Source organism: Trachypithecus francoisi, unplaced genomic scaffold (assembly GCF_009764315.1).
Source record: "Trachypithecus francoisi isolate TF-2019V2 unplaced genomic scaffold, Tfra_2.0 Lachesis_group1, whole genome shotgun sequence".
NCBI lineage: Eukaryota > Metazoa > Chordata > Mammalia > Primates > Cercopithecidae > Trachypithecus > Trachypithecus francoisi.
The window spans coordinates 46,987,989-47,000,335 of record NW_022681454.1 but is presented as its reverse complement, the minus strand read 5'-3'; the positions used below and the strand labels follow the sequence as shown (position 1 = coordinate 47,000,335).

Below are 12,347 nucleotides of genomic sequence, written 5' to 3'. Positions count from 1 at the left end.
TTTTATGTGGGACAGGGTGTAAACTAAAAATCTGTCATGTTGCATCGTGTTTTACTCTGTGATATATCTAAAAAGCCCAGTGTCTCGATCCTGCTAATTTTTCTTTTTTGATTAAAACACCTTGGTACTGTAATAGAAAATGTCAGAATTCATTTTTATTCTTTAGTCTAAATTTTTGATTTACATAGACACATTAGAATATGTCTAATTCTAAAGTGAATTGATTTTCTCAAACATATTCAAACTAAATGACAACAACTCTAATGACTAATTTATAAAATAAGTGTGTGTTTTTTGTGGCATACATATTTGTTTATTTATGCTTAAACAATTGCCCTTTGCATTCAAATTGTATTCAAAAGCTATACAACAATTCATTTTGTTATTTATATTTAGTACTGATGTTTACCACTTATATGTGTTTTTTAAGGGAGTTAGAGGTAGGAGGACAGTCTTGATATCGGGAAAACTAGTTAATATGGTATTGTGTTAGTGGAGGTGACTAATACAAACTAGAACTTAAGCAGTGTCAGTAAGAGTGCCAAAGAAGGCATGGATTCATAAGCTATTATGTCAGAATATATATGAACCAGGCATTTGTATTTTTTTTTTAAACTTCCCAGGTAATTCCAACATACTGCTCAGTCAGAGAATCACCAATTGCTGTCAGATTTAGAGTCTTGGGAACAGTCAAATTTAGTTTGACTTTTAGGTTTCTTGCTTGTTTGTGTAAATGGTGATGCCATTCATTGTGAAAAAAAAAATCCTAAAGAGGAACAATTTTACACAAGGGGGGATTTTTCTGTTGTTGCCAGTCAATTTTGTTCACGTGAAGTTCAAATATGTGTGAAACATCTAAGAATTCAGTGGAAAGGTCTGATACAGAGATAGATATTATGTAGTCTTGTAGCAAAGTGATAGTGGAACTCATGGATTAATCCAAAGAGTGTGCAGGTCATCCAGGAAAACAATACCACTTAGAGGCCAGCAGAGGAAGAGCTAACTAGTAAGGAATGGTGGTCAGAGAAGAGGCAAGGAGGTGGAAGGGAAAGGCAAGTAAGGTGTCAAAGAAACATTGAAATAGAGACTTACTCATGGGAAATATTAGTCAGAAATAGAAAATGAATAAATATCCATAATTTTTTTCAGTTAGGGAGTTAGCTACTTTCTTTTTGAGGAGTCTATTGTTTAGAAGCACCAAACTCGGATTGCTCAAAGTAATCTCTATCTTACAGCTATACTACAAGGTATTTTATATTTATTTGTTTATTATTATCTTATATATGTAAAGAGAGTGATTTGTGTACGTGTGTGTGTGTGTACTCACATGAACGTGCTTGCACATATGGGATGTTGGAGTGAATGTACATTAAACGGTCAAATATTATTTTTACACGATAATCTAGCATTGAAAGGGAGAAGTCTCTACACACATGCCTCTATACACAGAAGTAATTCTAGAGGGAGGAAAGAAAAGATCGATGTGACAGTTTGGTAAAGCTGGGCACTGTATTAGTCTGTTTTCATGCTGCTGATAAAGACATACCGAGACTGCGCAATTTACGAAAGAAAGAGGTTTCATGGAGAACTCACAGTTCCGTATGGCTGGGGAAGCTTCACAATCATGGCAGAAGGCAAGGAGGAGCAAGTCACATCTTACGTGGATGGCAGCAGGCAAAGAGAGAGCTTGTGCAGGCAGACTCCCCATTTTTAAAACCGTCAGATCTCATGAGACCCATTCACTATCATGAGAACAGCACAGGAAAGACCCACCCCCATGATTTGATCATCTCCCACTGGGTCCCTCCCACAACAAGCGGGAATTATGAGAGCTACAAGATGAGATTTGGGTGGGGACACAGGGCCAAACCATATCAGGCACTATATCCCTACCAACATTCTTTCCACCATGTCTTCCACTGGGGAATACTGGAGAGACAAATACGTAACTAGGAGGCTCCCACGGATGCTAGAAGTGTCCAGATTTAAACTGGTGACCATTACCCATTGGAACTTCCTCCTTTCTTTGGAGTTTTCCACTCCCAATCCATGTTCTGTATCAGTGTTTCTCAATATTGGCTGCATAAGAGAATAAAATATCAATGCCAAAGCTTTAACCCAGATCAATTATACTAGAATGTATAAAACCTAGTCAACAATTATTAGAAAACGTTTTCAGTTAATTCCAGGATGCAGCCAAGGTTGTGAATCTTTGTGTTCTGTATCACATTGGTTTATCTGACAGTGTTTCCATAAATTCACATTAACTGAAAGCATGTTTCTGTTTTTGCAATAACATTTCATTACCTAGTACTCTGACAGTACCATCAACAGTTTTATAGACAAGCTCACCAAAAGTAGACTTGGGGGTTGTTTTAGTCAATTCAAACTGTCATAATAAAATACTGTAGACTGGTAGCTTAAACAACAGAAACTTCTTATTTCACCGTTCCGGAAATCGGAAATCTAAGATCAGGGTGTTAATATGGTTGTGCTCTGGTGAAGGCTGACTTCTTGGCTTGCAGATAACTGTCTTCTGACTGGATTCTTGGACAAGGGGAGAGAGAAAGAGCAAGCTCTTTAGTGTCTCATTTTATAAAAGCCCTAATCCCATCAGGCCAGGGCCCCACCCTCATGAACTCATCAAACCCTAATTACCTCCCAGAGCTGTAACTCCAAGTACCATTACATTAGAAGTTAGGGCTTCGATGTACAAAGAGGATAGGGGGATATTCAGACCATAGCAGGTATCATGCAGTTCTCTGCCATCAGCAGCTTTAAACCAGGAGAATTCTACTGGGACAAGCACTAGTTCAATGTAGTCCAGCACTTAGCCTGGAGGTGAAATAGCCCTTTGATTTTGTATATAATTCAGTGGTGACATTTATGTAGCTGTGCAATAAGCCATGACAGGTTTAACTAGATTCTAGTTTCACTTCTGAAAAGTGCATCGGTTTTGACAGATACATAGAAAAATAAGTTTGAACGGAACCAGACTTTTTAAAGAGATGTTGAATTTAGTCTGGAGCTGCTTAGTATCTTTGGAATTGCCTTTATGTGTCCTGGTGAACTCAGCAGGCAAAGCAGAGTATTGCTTAAGCAAGACCATTTGGTGGTAGCATTCATGTTGGAAGTACTGCCAAATGCTTTCAGTCTCATGGATGTTCTCCCTGGAGGCTGATGGATATGACATTATTATTTTTTAATTCTAAGTGAATTTTAGATCATCTCATTGTGCTTGTTGCTGATAAGTTCACAATATCTTTAATAACTTCCTGTGTAGGTGCATTGCAAATTCATTCTATTCAGTTAAACCAAGGGATTATACTGTATTCTCTGCATAGTATTCAGAGTGAAAAATTCCTATTTCTAATTTTGAGACTTAAATGTTACAAGGTTTTGTCTATGTAATATTATACTTGTAGTTATGGTGGCATTTGGATTTATCAGTGTGTGTAAGTACGTTTATGAGGAAAGGAGGAATGGAGATGGACGATGAGCAAGGAGGGATTCTTGTCAGACTCCTTTATCCTTGTTCAGATTAATAAGAGGCCTATATTGCACCTAGGTGTTAAGTAGGACAGATAATTTCCAGGAAATATAAAGAACATTCTTCAGATCACATGCTTGGCAGGAACTCAGTAGTTAGAATATACAGAAAGTGTTATGAAGTAGAGAAAAATGAGACATGGTATGGAAAAGTGAGAAATATAAACTCAAAGGAAGAAAAAAGGGTCTATGTTGTTCATTTATTTTTCACCTACCATGTAGCATGAGGCTGTGCACATCACAGGTGTTCAGAAACTGCTTGGTGAGTGAATGAGTGATCTCGGAAGGATCAAAGTAGACCGATGAGAATACAAAATTAGGTCAATCATAGGAAGCCTCATGGAATTCTCCCTTTAAGTTTGTAAAAAAGCAATAATCAGGAGGAAACAGGATTCAGACATAAAGTCCAAGTACAATATAAGATGTGAACAAAACCTATACGTTGCTCAATTAAGGGACATATGCTACAAAGCTCCTCCTAGTCTGATAGCTCTTTCACTCAGATCTTTGGGCGTATCTCGTGCTGCCTTTTTCCTACCTCTGGATATAACGTGCTTGATTACATATCTTACCTTCTGAAAAGGCTCTACTACCAGCTGAGTGAAAGGGACTTGAGTCTGTATAATGACTTTATATTAGCAAACAGTTTTGAACTTCTACCGTTAAAAGACAGGATTACAACAAATCTAGTTTTGCAGATCTTCATTGACTTCTTTTGTGATTCTAGAATCTAGCAGCAGTTTGGGACAAAATGGTTCGGAATGTTCCACCCTACCACATGTGCAGGTTATATTTACAGGATGAGAAAAAGAAGTAACCTACGGAAAACAGAAGCGAAGTACAGAGACAGCCCCATTACATGGTTTACATCTCATACATGGTTTGAACAGCTGCCTGTGATTGACTGAAACTCAGCTGTTTATTCCTCGTTAGGCTTTCACTTTGTTTCTGGTACTGAGTTAGGTTGCAATTAGGAACTTGTAGGGAGGACTCCTTGGGCGAATTTCAATTTTATTTAACATACCAGAGAGCATGACTCTAAAGCACCTCGTATCTCAGTGATTAGCCAAAAATAATTTTTGTCTATGCAGTTTCCTGTTGAAGTATCCCAAATGGGGTTAATAGCAGAACCTACTCATGGGCCTTCAGTGAGACCCTGATGTGTGTAGATGTGTTGTTGTTATTAGGTGAAGAATTTTTATTATCCATTGGATATAGACTTTTGCCACAATGCAATCACTTCACTTCACTTTGGTGAAGACTGAGATGTATTTCTCTGAGACAAAGATGGTACTTTCTTTTAGGTACGCTGGGCAATTAGCACATAATATTGATATCTAATTAATTGGTTACACATATTAAAGTAGATATTACTTTGGCAAAGTCGTGGATTTTCAATAGGAGATAGAAGGCTAGAGAGTGAGATTGACAGGGTTGCTATTTTGTAGACTGAACATACAAAGATATTTTTCAGAGAAGCACCAGATTTCCCCATTGTAATGGGTAGCCTGACAATTAGGGCATGTGACTGAGAACCTCTTAAAGTGAATCAGAACTGGAAAAATATGTTAGATTCTGTCCAGAAATGATTATTTTCTTCAGTGAGAAAGGACAAAGCAAAAATGAAAACTCTAGAAAAATGCTGAAGTCTCTATTTCTACAGGGTAACCTGAGTTTAATAAAGCCAAAAAAAGAGAGTCATAAATTTTTAAATTTTAGGCTTTAAGCAAAAGTTAATAACCTTTGTTAATCAAAAAATATATATAATTGTTCATTTTTTTCTTCATCATTTCTATATAATTAGCTGTGTTCATATATACTATAATGTTAGAAAGCCCCTGTAATGTATCACTTCTGGGAAGAAATAAAATAATCATCCCATTCCACCTTTTACCTTGATTCATGTCTCAAATATTTCTATTCTTGGAACATTACTGCAGCTTTGGCGCTAAGACAATTGCTGGTAGAGGAAGAATGATTCTGTGGCCCTTCATCCTTCACAATTTTTACACCATCCCATTGTCTAACTTTGCAATCTCGCCATCTAGTGTTCAAAGGTTCTCAATACCATAGTTTATAAAATGCTTCACTTCATTAAAAGCAAAACAGTAGAGTAAGTGCTAAGGGAGTTCCCTTAAAAACAGTGTGTTTGGGAACAGTCAATGTAATAAATAGATCATCAATGAAACTTTAAAACAGATTTCTTGTTAAATATGTTTCTTGTTTATCATTATTGTCTCATTTATTTATAGTATTTATTTATAACTATTTGATATCTTCTGTTTATATAGTCATGAAATTATATATAACATACTCTGTATATTGAAATATATACTTATTTATTTTATATTTTATTTTTATATTCTTCTATCTTTGTACTACCTGTAGCTAACAAAATTGTCATTGACTCTGAAGGCAAACAAATCTGAGTCATGATGGTAGATTGGGTTAGAGTGGAATCAAAAGGAAATAGTTTATTGGAATATTTGACTGCTGTGCCTATGCTGCCCCAGGCTGTGTTTTTTTACTACTAATGACTGTCCCTTCGAGGGGTAGATATAGCAAGAAAAACACAGGAGGCTTTGATGCACATGAAATACGGTGGCTTGTCAGAAAACAAACAAAAATACTAGTGTCTTCCTTGTCTTACCATTGAGACTACTTTAGGTATGTCTTTTAAAAATGATTTTTTTTTGGAATTTAGTTTTAGGAATTAATGAGTTGATTGCAGTTTTCAAGATGTCCTGGAAACATGATTTCTATTTTCTTTACAAGGTTTTAAGGTAACCTCTTCTGTAGTGTTTATCAGTTCAGAATTTTAGAAAGAAAAATATGTATTTATTTAATTATCAAGAAGATACAATTAACTAGTTAAAACAAGCCCTTTCAGATAACCTCCATCATTTTAACATCTATAAAACAGTTAACAATATGCCTGTTCTGAGAGACTCCAATGTCAAAATGGAAAACCTCAGCCCTTACCCTGAAGAAGGTGAAGTCCTATGGTCCATGAGGTTGCTGCCTACTGCTCAGACCTTACCTATTTCCATTCTGGGCTCTGACCTTCTTAGCCTTTGTCAATTCTGCAAGGACAGGAGACTTCCTCCCACTTTAGGCTGTTTTTCTCCCTTGCTTTGATCAGAAATGCCTTCTTCTGTCCTTAGACACCCTTCAGATCTTGGCTCAAACATCATTTTCTCAGAGAAGCCCTCCAAACCCTGTCTTGAGGGTTTTGCACTAATAAAAAAGATGGTATGCAATAATTTTCCATATTTCCACTCACCTTATTTTGTAATCACATAATTGTCTTATTATCAGCTTAATATCTGCTGTCTTGACTAGACTACAAGTCGTGAGCAGGCTGGAATAATACCTCTTTTATTTAAACCCCTAAGGTCCTAGCCCCTGTGTTTCCTATAATATCCATTAGGAGTAGATGTGCAGTAAATAGCTGATGAAATCAACCCATGGGATTTCACAGGTTTGAAACTGAGAACTGAGAAGCCCATTGTCTCAGCTCATATAATTTCGTAAAGTCGGCTCTGCTTCCATGCCACCACTGGGATAAGAGAATATTCACTGAGGCAGGAAACCCCACTGCCTGCATCCCAACTTTTCAGAGCACACCTCTCTGGGGACATGTCACTTCCTGCAGCACAGCTTGGGAGTGAGGTAAAGAATTCCCTGGATTGTTCGCTACCACTCTTCTCGGTTCACAGGAATCAACTCTCCTTTCACACTTTTGCTTATTCTCCCCGGAGATACAAAAACAAAACGACTTCCCCCACACAAATAAAAACTCTATTCTTCCTGTCTTTGCTATCATCCATCTTCATGGATTAACAGGAAATATAAGATACAGAAGATAAAATATAAATTAATCTTTTAGTAAGTTATTTAGTAAGTTATCTTGCCACTCACACTCAGCAGAGGATACAAATAAATTATTCAAGTTATGTAAAGGACATTAAGTCTTTATTGTTTATTTTCATAGCATTTTTCTTCTTTTCTAGAACACTCTAAGGATTCCCAGCTATCTTAGAATATTAGACAAACAATTATGCTTAGAATCAATCATTTTCAAAATGAGCTCTGTTAAAAATTTATGGCCTGTCACACTAAGCTTCCAGTATCTATAGGCAAACACCAACACTTTCTCAAAAATGAGTCCAACATTTTGAGAGATGAGTGGGAATTTAGTAATTCATTTTGATATTGAATATACACATACACCCATCTATAGATTTGGTATTTTTTGTAAATTTTATTACAGTATATTTTATTTCAGATCTAATATATTCTCATTGTTTTCTTAAGTTAACACCTTTGCTTACCATCAAATACACAAAAAGAAAAATGCTTGAATGTTCAAACTACACTGAGGATTCTTTAATTTTTTTTATTTTTATGGGTATGTAGTCAGTGTGTATATTTATGGGGTACATGAGATATTGTGATACAGGCCTATAATGTGTAATAATCACATCAGGGTAAATGGGCTGTGTATCATCTCACACATTCATCATTTCTTTGTGTCATAAACATTCTAATTATACTGTTTTAGTTATTTTTAAAGGTACAATAAATTATTGTTGACTGCAGTCACCCTGTTGTGCTATCAAATACTAGATCTTATACATTCTACCTTGCTATATTTTGTACCCATTCACCATCCCCACTCCCACCCCACCCACACACACATACACTTATCCCTTCCAGCCTCTGTTAGCCATCATTCCACCTTTACACTGAGGATTCTATAGATCTTTCTAGGCCTTCTTCTCCCCACCTAATAGGCATCACATAAATGAGTGCTCTCTAAAAACTGGGTTGATTCATTCAATTGCCAGCTTGGATGGAATTCTAACTCTTGGACTCTTGAAAAAAATAAATGGAATGGTATGAAGTTTACTCCAAAGAATATCTTCACACTTCTGTCTCCACAGCAACACAGATGTACACACAGTGGCATCACTTCTTAAGCTGTACCTCCGAGAACTTCCAGAACCAGTTATTCCTTATGCGAAATATGAAGATTTTTTGTCATGTGCCAAACTCCTCAGCAAGGAAGAGGAAGCAGTAAGTTGATGCATTTGTTTCCAAATAAGCTTTCGTTTGGAATTTTTATGTGTGTTCTTAGTCTTAAATCTGTAAATTTCCATTGCCCTATCCCAGTGTGTTGGGGTCCGCGTGTTTCCTAAACAAATGAATGAACACACAAGACAACACAAGACAAGACAAACATGGCGGCCGCCCGGAACGACATGCTCCGCTTTATTTTATACAGTTGTTTGTGGAATGTTACCAAGTCCCAAGACACATTGTTGTTTTTCTGACCTTTCCCTGACTTTCTGGATTTTCAAGATGTTTACACATAAACAAGCCCCCAGGGTCTGCTGTTTGCAGCTGGCTCCTATCGGGAAGCCCTGCTTCCTTTGCAAGAGCAGGACTTATCCGGAACATCTAGTTTGCGAGCATGTAGTCCTCTACACCAGTGTTATTCTCCACTATCCTTTGTATTGACCTCACACACACTGAGACTTTCCAAATACAGCTCAAGTACCATTTCTGATCCCCTCTCTGATCAAAAAAAGAAATATGGCTGAATAAACTAAATCAGCACAACTTGCCACTTTATTTCCCTAAATGGTAAATGCAATGCTATGTCAGGCCACACATCACACGAAAAAAGTGACTGCTGTGTCTCATAATCTTTTAATTGTGTGAACCCAAACCACTTCAAACAGTGGCTTGTATACAAAATCCTACCTACTGCTGTTTCTTTAAACAGATTTGGTAAGGTATAATTTTTATACTATACAATTGCCCATTTAAAATGTATGATTCAGTGTTTTTTAGTATATTCTCAGAGTTGTGCAACTCTGAGATATTAGATTATCACCAAAATCTAATTTTAGAAGATTTGCAATATTTTTATTGCCTCAAAATAAACCTCATACCCTCTCTTAATTCTGCTTTTTCCCCGGTTCTTGGCAGCTACTAATCTATTTTCTGTCCCTATAGATTTGCCTATTCTGGACATTCCTTATAAATGGAATCATTCAATGTGTGTGTGTGTGTCTGTGCGCGCGCATGCATGATTGGCTTCTTTCACTGTTTTCAAAGTTTACTCACGTTGTGCCACTTATTAGTATTTCATTCATTTTAATTCTAAACAATATTCCATTATTCATCCATTCATCGGACAGACCTGTGGGGTTTTTTTATTTCATTATTTGGCCATTATGAATAATGTTGTTGTGAACATCCATGTACAAAGTTTTGCATGGACCTATGTTTTTATTTCTCTTGAGTATATACCTAGAAGGTAGAATTGTTGGGCCATATGTAACTCTGTGTTTTTCAAAAGGCCTCCATCGTTTTACATTCCCATCAGCAATGAGTACAGATTCTGATTTCTTCAAATCTTTGCCATCGTTTGTTACCTGTCTTTTTTATCCTAGCCATCCTAACATGAGTAAAGTCGTCTCATTGAAGGTTGAATGACATTTCCCTGATGGCTAATGATGCTGAACATCTTTTCATATACTTATTGGATATTAGTATATTTTCTTTGGAGAAATATCTATTCCGATTATTTCCCCATTTTCAGTTGGGTTATTTGCCTTATTATTAATAGTATTGAGTTGTAAGAGTTTATATAGTTTAGATATATGTCCCTTATAAATATGATTTTTAAGTATTTTCTCACATTCTGTGCATTGTCTCTTCATTTTATTGATGGTGTCCTTTGAAACACAAAAGTTGTACATTTTGATGAAATCAAATTTATCTGTTTTTAATCATTTGTGGTTTTGTGTCATATCTAAGAAGACTTTGCTTAATACAAGGTCACAAAGAGTTACTCCTATATTTTCTTCTAAGACTTCTATAGCTTCAGCTTTTACATTTAGAACTAGGATTCACTTTGAGTTCATTTTTGTTTTTGGTGTGAAGAAAAGAACAAACTTAATTCTTCTTCGTGTGGATATACAATTGTCCCAGCACCATTTGTTAAAAGACTATTCTTTCCCCCATTAGATTTTCTTGGCACTCATGTCAAAAACTGCTGCCTATATATATATATTTTTTAATTATATATAAATATATATATTTTTTAATTATATATAAATAATTAAATATTTTAATTATATATAAATATATATATTTTTGAGATGGATTCTCACTCTGTCACCCAGGCTCGAGTGCAGTGGCGCGATCTCAGCTCACTGCAAGCTCCGCCTCCTGGGTTCGCCATTCTCCTGCCTCAGCCTCCCAAGTAGCTGGGACTACAGGTGCCTGCCACCACTCCCAGCTAAAATTTTTTTTTTATATATATATATTTTTTAGTAGAGATGGGATTTCACCCTGTTAGCCAGCATGGTCTTGATCTCCTGACCTCATGATCGGCCCACCTCAGCCTCCCAAAGTGCTGGGATTACAGGCATGAGCCACCGCACCCGGCCTAACTGCTGCCTGTTTTTATAAATGCGGTTTTATTCCATTTGTTAAATGATATTGTCTGTGGCTGCTTTTGCACTACAACAGAAGAGTTGAGTGGTTGCAAACAGAGACCATTTGTCCCATAAAGCCTCAAATATTTACTATCTGTATCTTTATTTTTTTTTTTTCTATCTGGATCTTTATGGGCAGAAGAAGAAAGCAAATTACATTATCTATTGGCTTTTCTGGTTTCATTTACATTTTAGGGGAAGTCATACAATGAAAAGAACCAAATAAATTAGTCCCTTGTGAAATTTCCAGAAAGATAACGTTTTTAAATTATCCTCCCTCCCCAAACGATGTATCCTAAACATGACCATCTCTGAGAGACTTTCATCAGTAGATGTGTTTATCTATGATCTACACATGCTAAAACTGGGAAGGATGCTCACTACTTTTCTTCAAATAATATTACTAATAAATGAGCTTATCTTCTCTTTTCAGTCAATTGCGAACAAATGTTAAAAATGATAAACAGCTTCATTTGAATCTGTTTCTTCACAAACAGTACTTATGGAGATATTTTAAATGCTTGTACATATTTGAAAACATTTATAAAATATTCACTGTGATAGTGGTAAGTGCTCAGGACAAGATCTTTCACTGATAACATGTGAAACTAATTTTTTAAAAAAATTATATGGCCATTTCCACTTGCTTTAGTTCTAAGGTGAACATGTAGAAAGATAATATTTATTTTCTTCTTTGTACTCAGGGTGTTAAGGAATTAGCAAAGCAGGTGAAGAGTTTGCCAGTGGTAAATTACAACCTCCTCAAGTATATTTGCAGGTAAGAACTGTCCTAACGACGAATGTAAACAAGACAAGACATATTTAGCCTGATCCTAATTTGTGTTTGACAATGAACAAAATCACTCAGCTACTTTGAGCCCTAGTGTTGGCCTCTATAAAATTAAAAGTTTGGACAAGGTGATCTCAAAGGCTTCTTTGAGCATTAAATTGCTTGATTTTGAAATTTAATGTTTCTGAAGTTTCTCTTATCTCTACATACTAAAGATGTGTTGTTCTGAACATCAATCAAGTTGTTTGTACTGTTTCAGGAGTGGCGTTGTTTAGGAAAAGAAGCATGCCACCTTGGCATGAGAAAGATCTGCATGGGAGCCAAGATTGTGCCATTGACTAATTGCCTGTCTTTATGCAATTCTCTTATTCTTTCTGAGTCTCAGGGTCCTAATAGGTAAAATGGTAATTAAAACACGTATTTCACATAGTTGTTTTAAAAATTGAATTATATTTTAAATGATTAATATATAGTAAGCATTCAATAAATGTTAT

The 12,347-nt window shown here is 36.0% G+C and overlaps 1 protein-coding gene across 7 annotated transcripts in view; it reads left to right on the top strand.

Annotated features, from left to right (window-relative positions):
* ARHGAP24 (Rho GTPase activating protein 24) overlaps positions 1-12,347 on the top strand; it is a 524,860-nt gene that overhangs the window by 484,693 nt on the left and 27,820 nt on the right. For all 7 annotated transcript variants that reach the window (XM_033214184.1, XM_033214188.1, XM_033214186.1 and 4 more), the window contains 2 exons: positions 8,496-8,628; positions 11,768-11,841. In XM_033214184.1, coding sequence (XP_033070075.1) covers positions 8,496-8,628; positions 11,768-11,841 — 207 coding nt within the window. The remainder of the gene's footprint in view (positions 1-8,495; positions 8,629-11,767; positions 11,842-12,347) is intronic.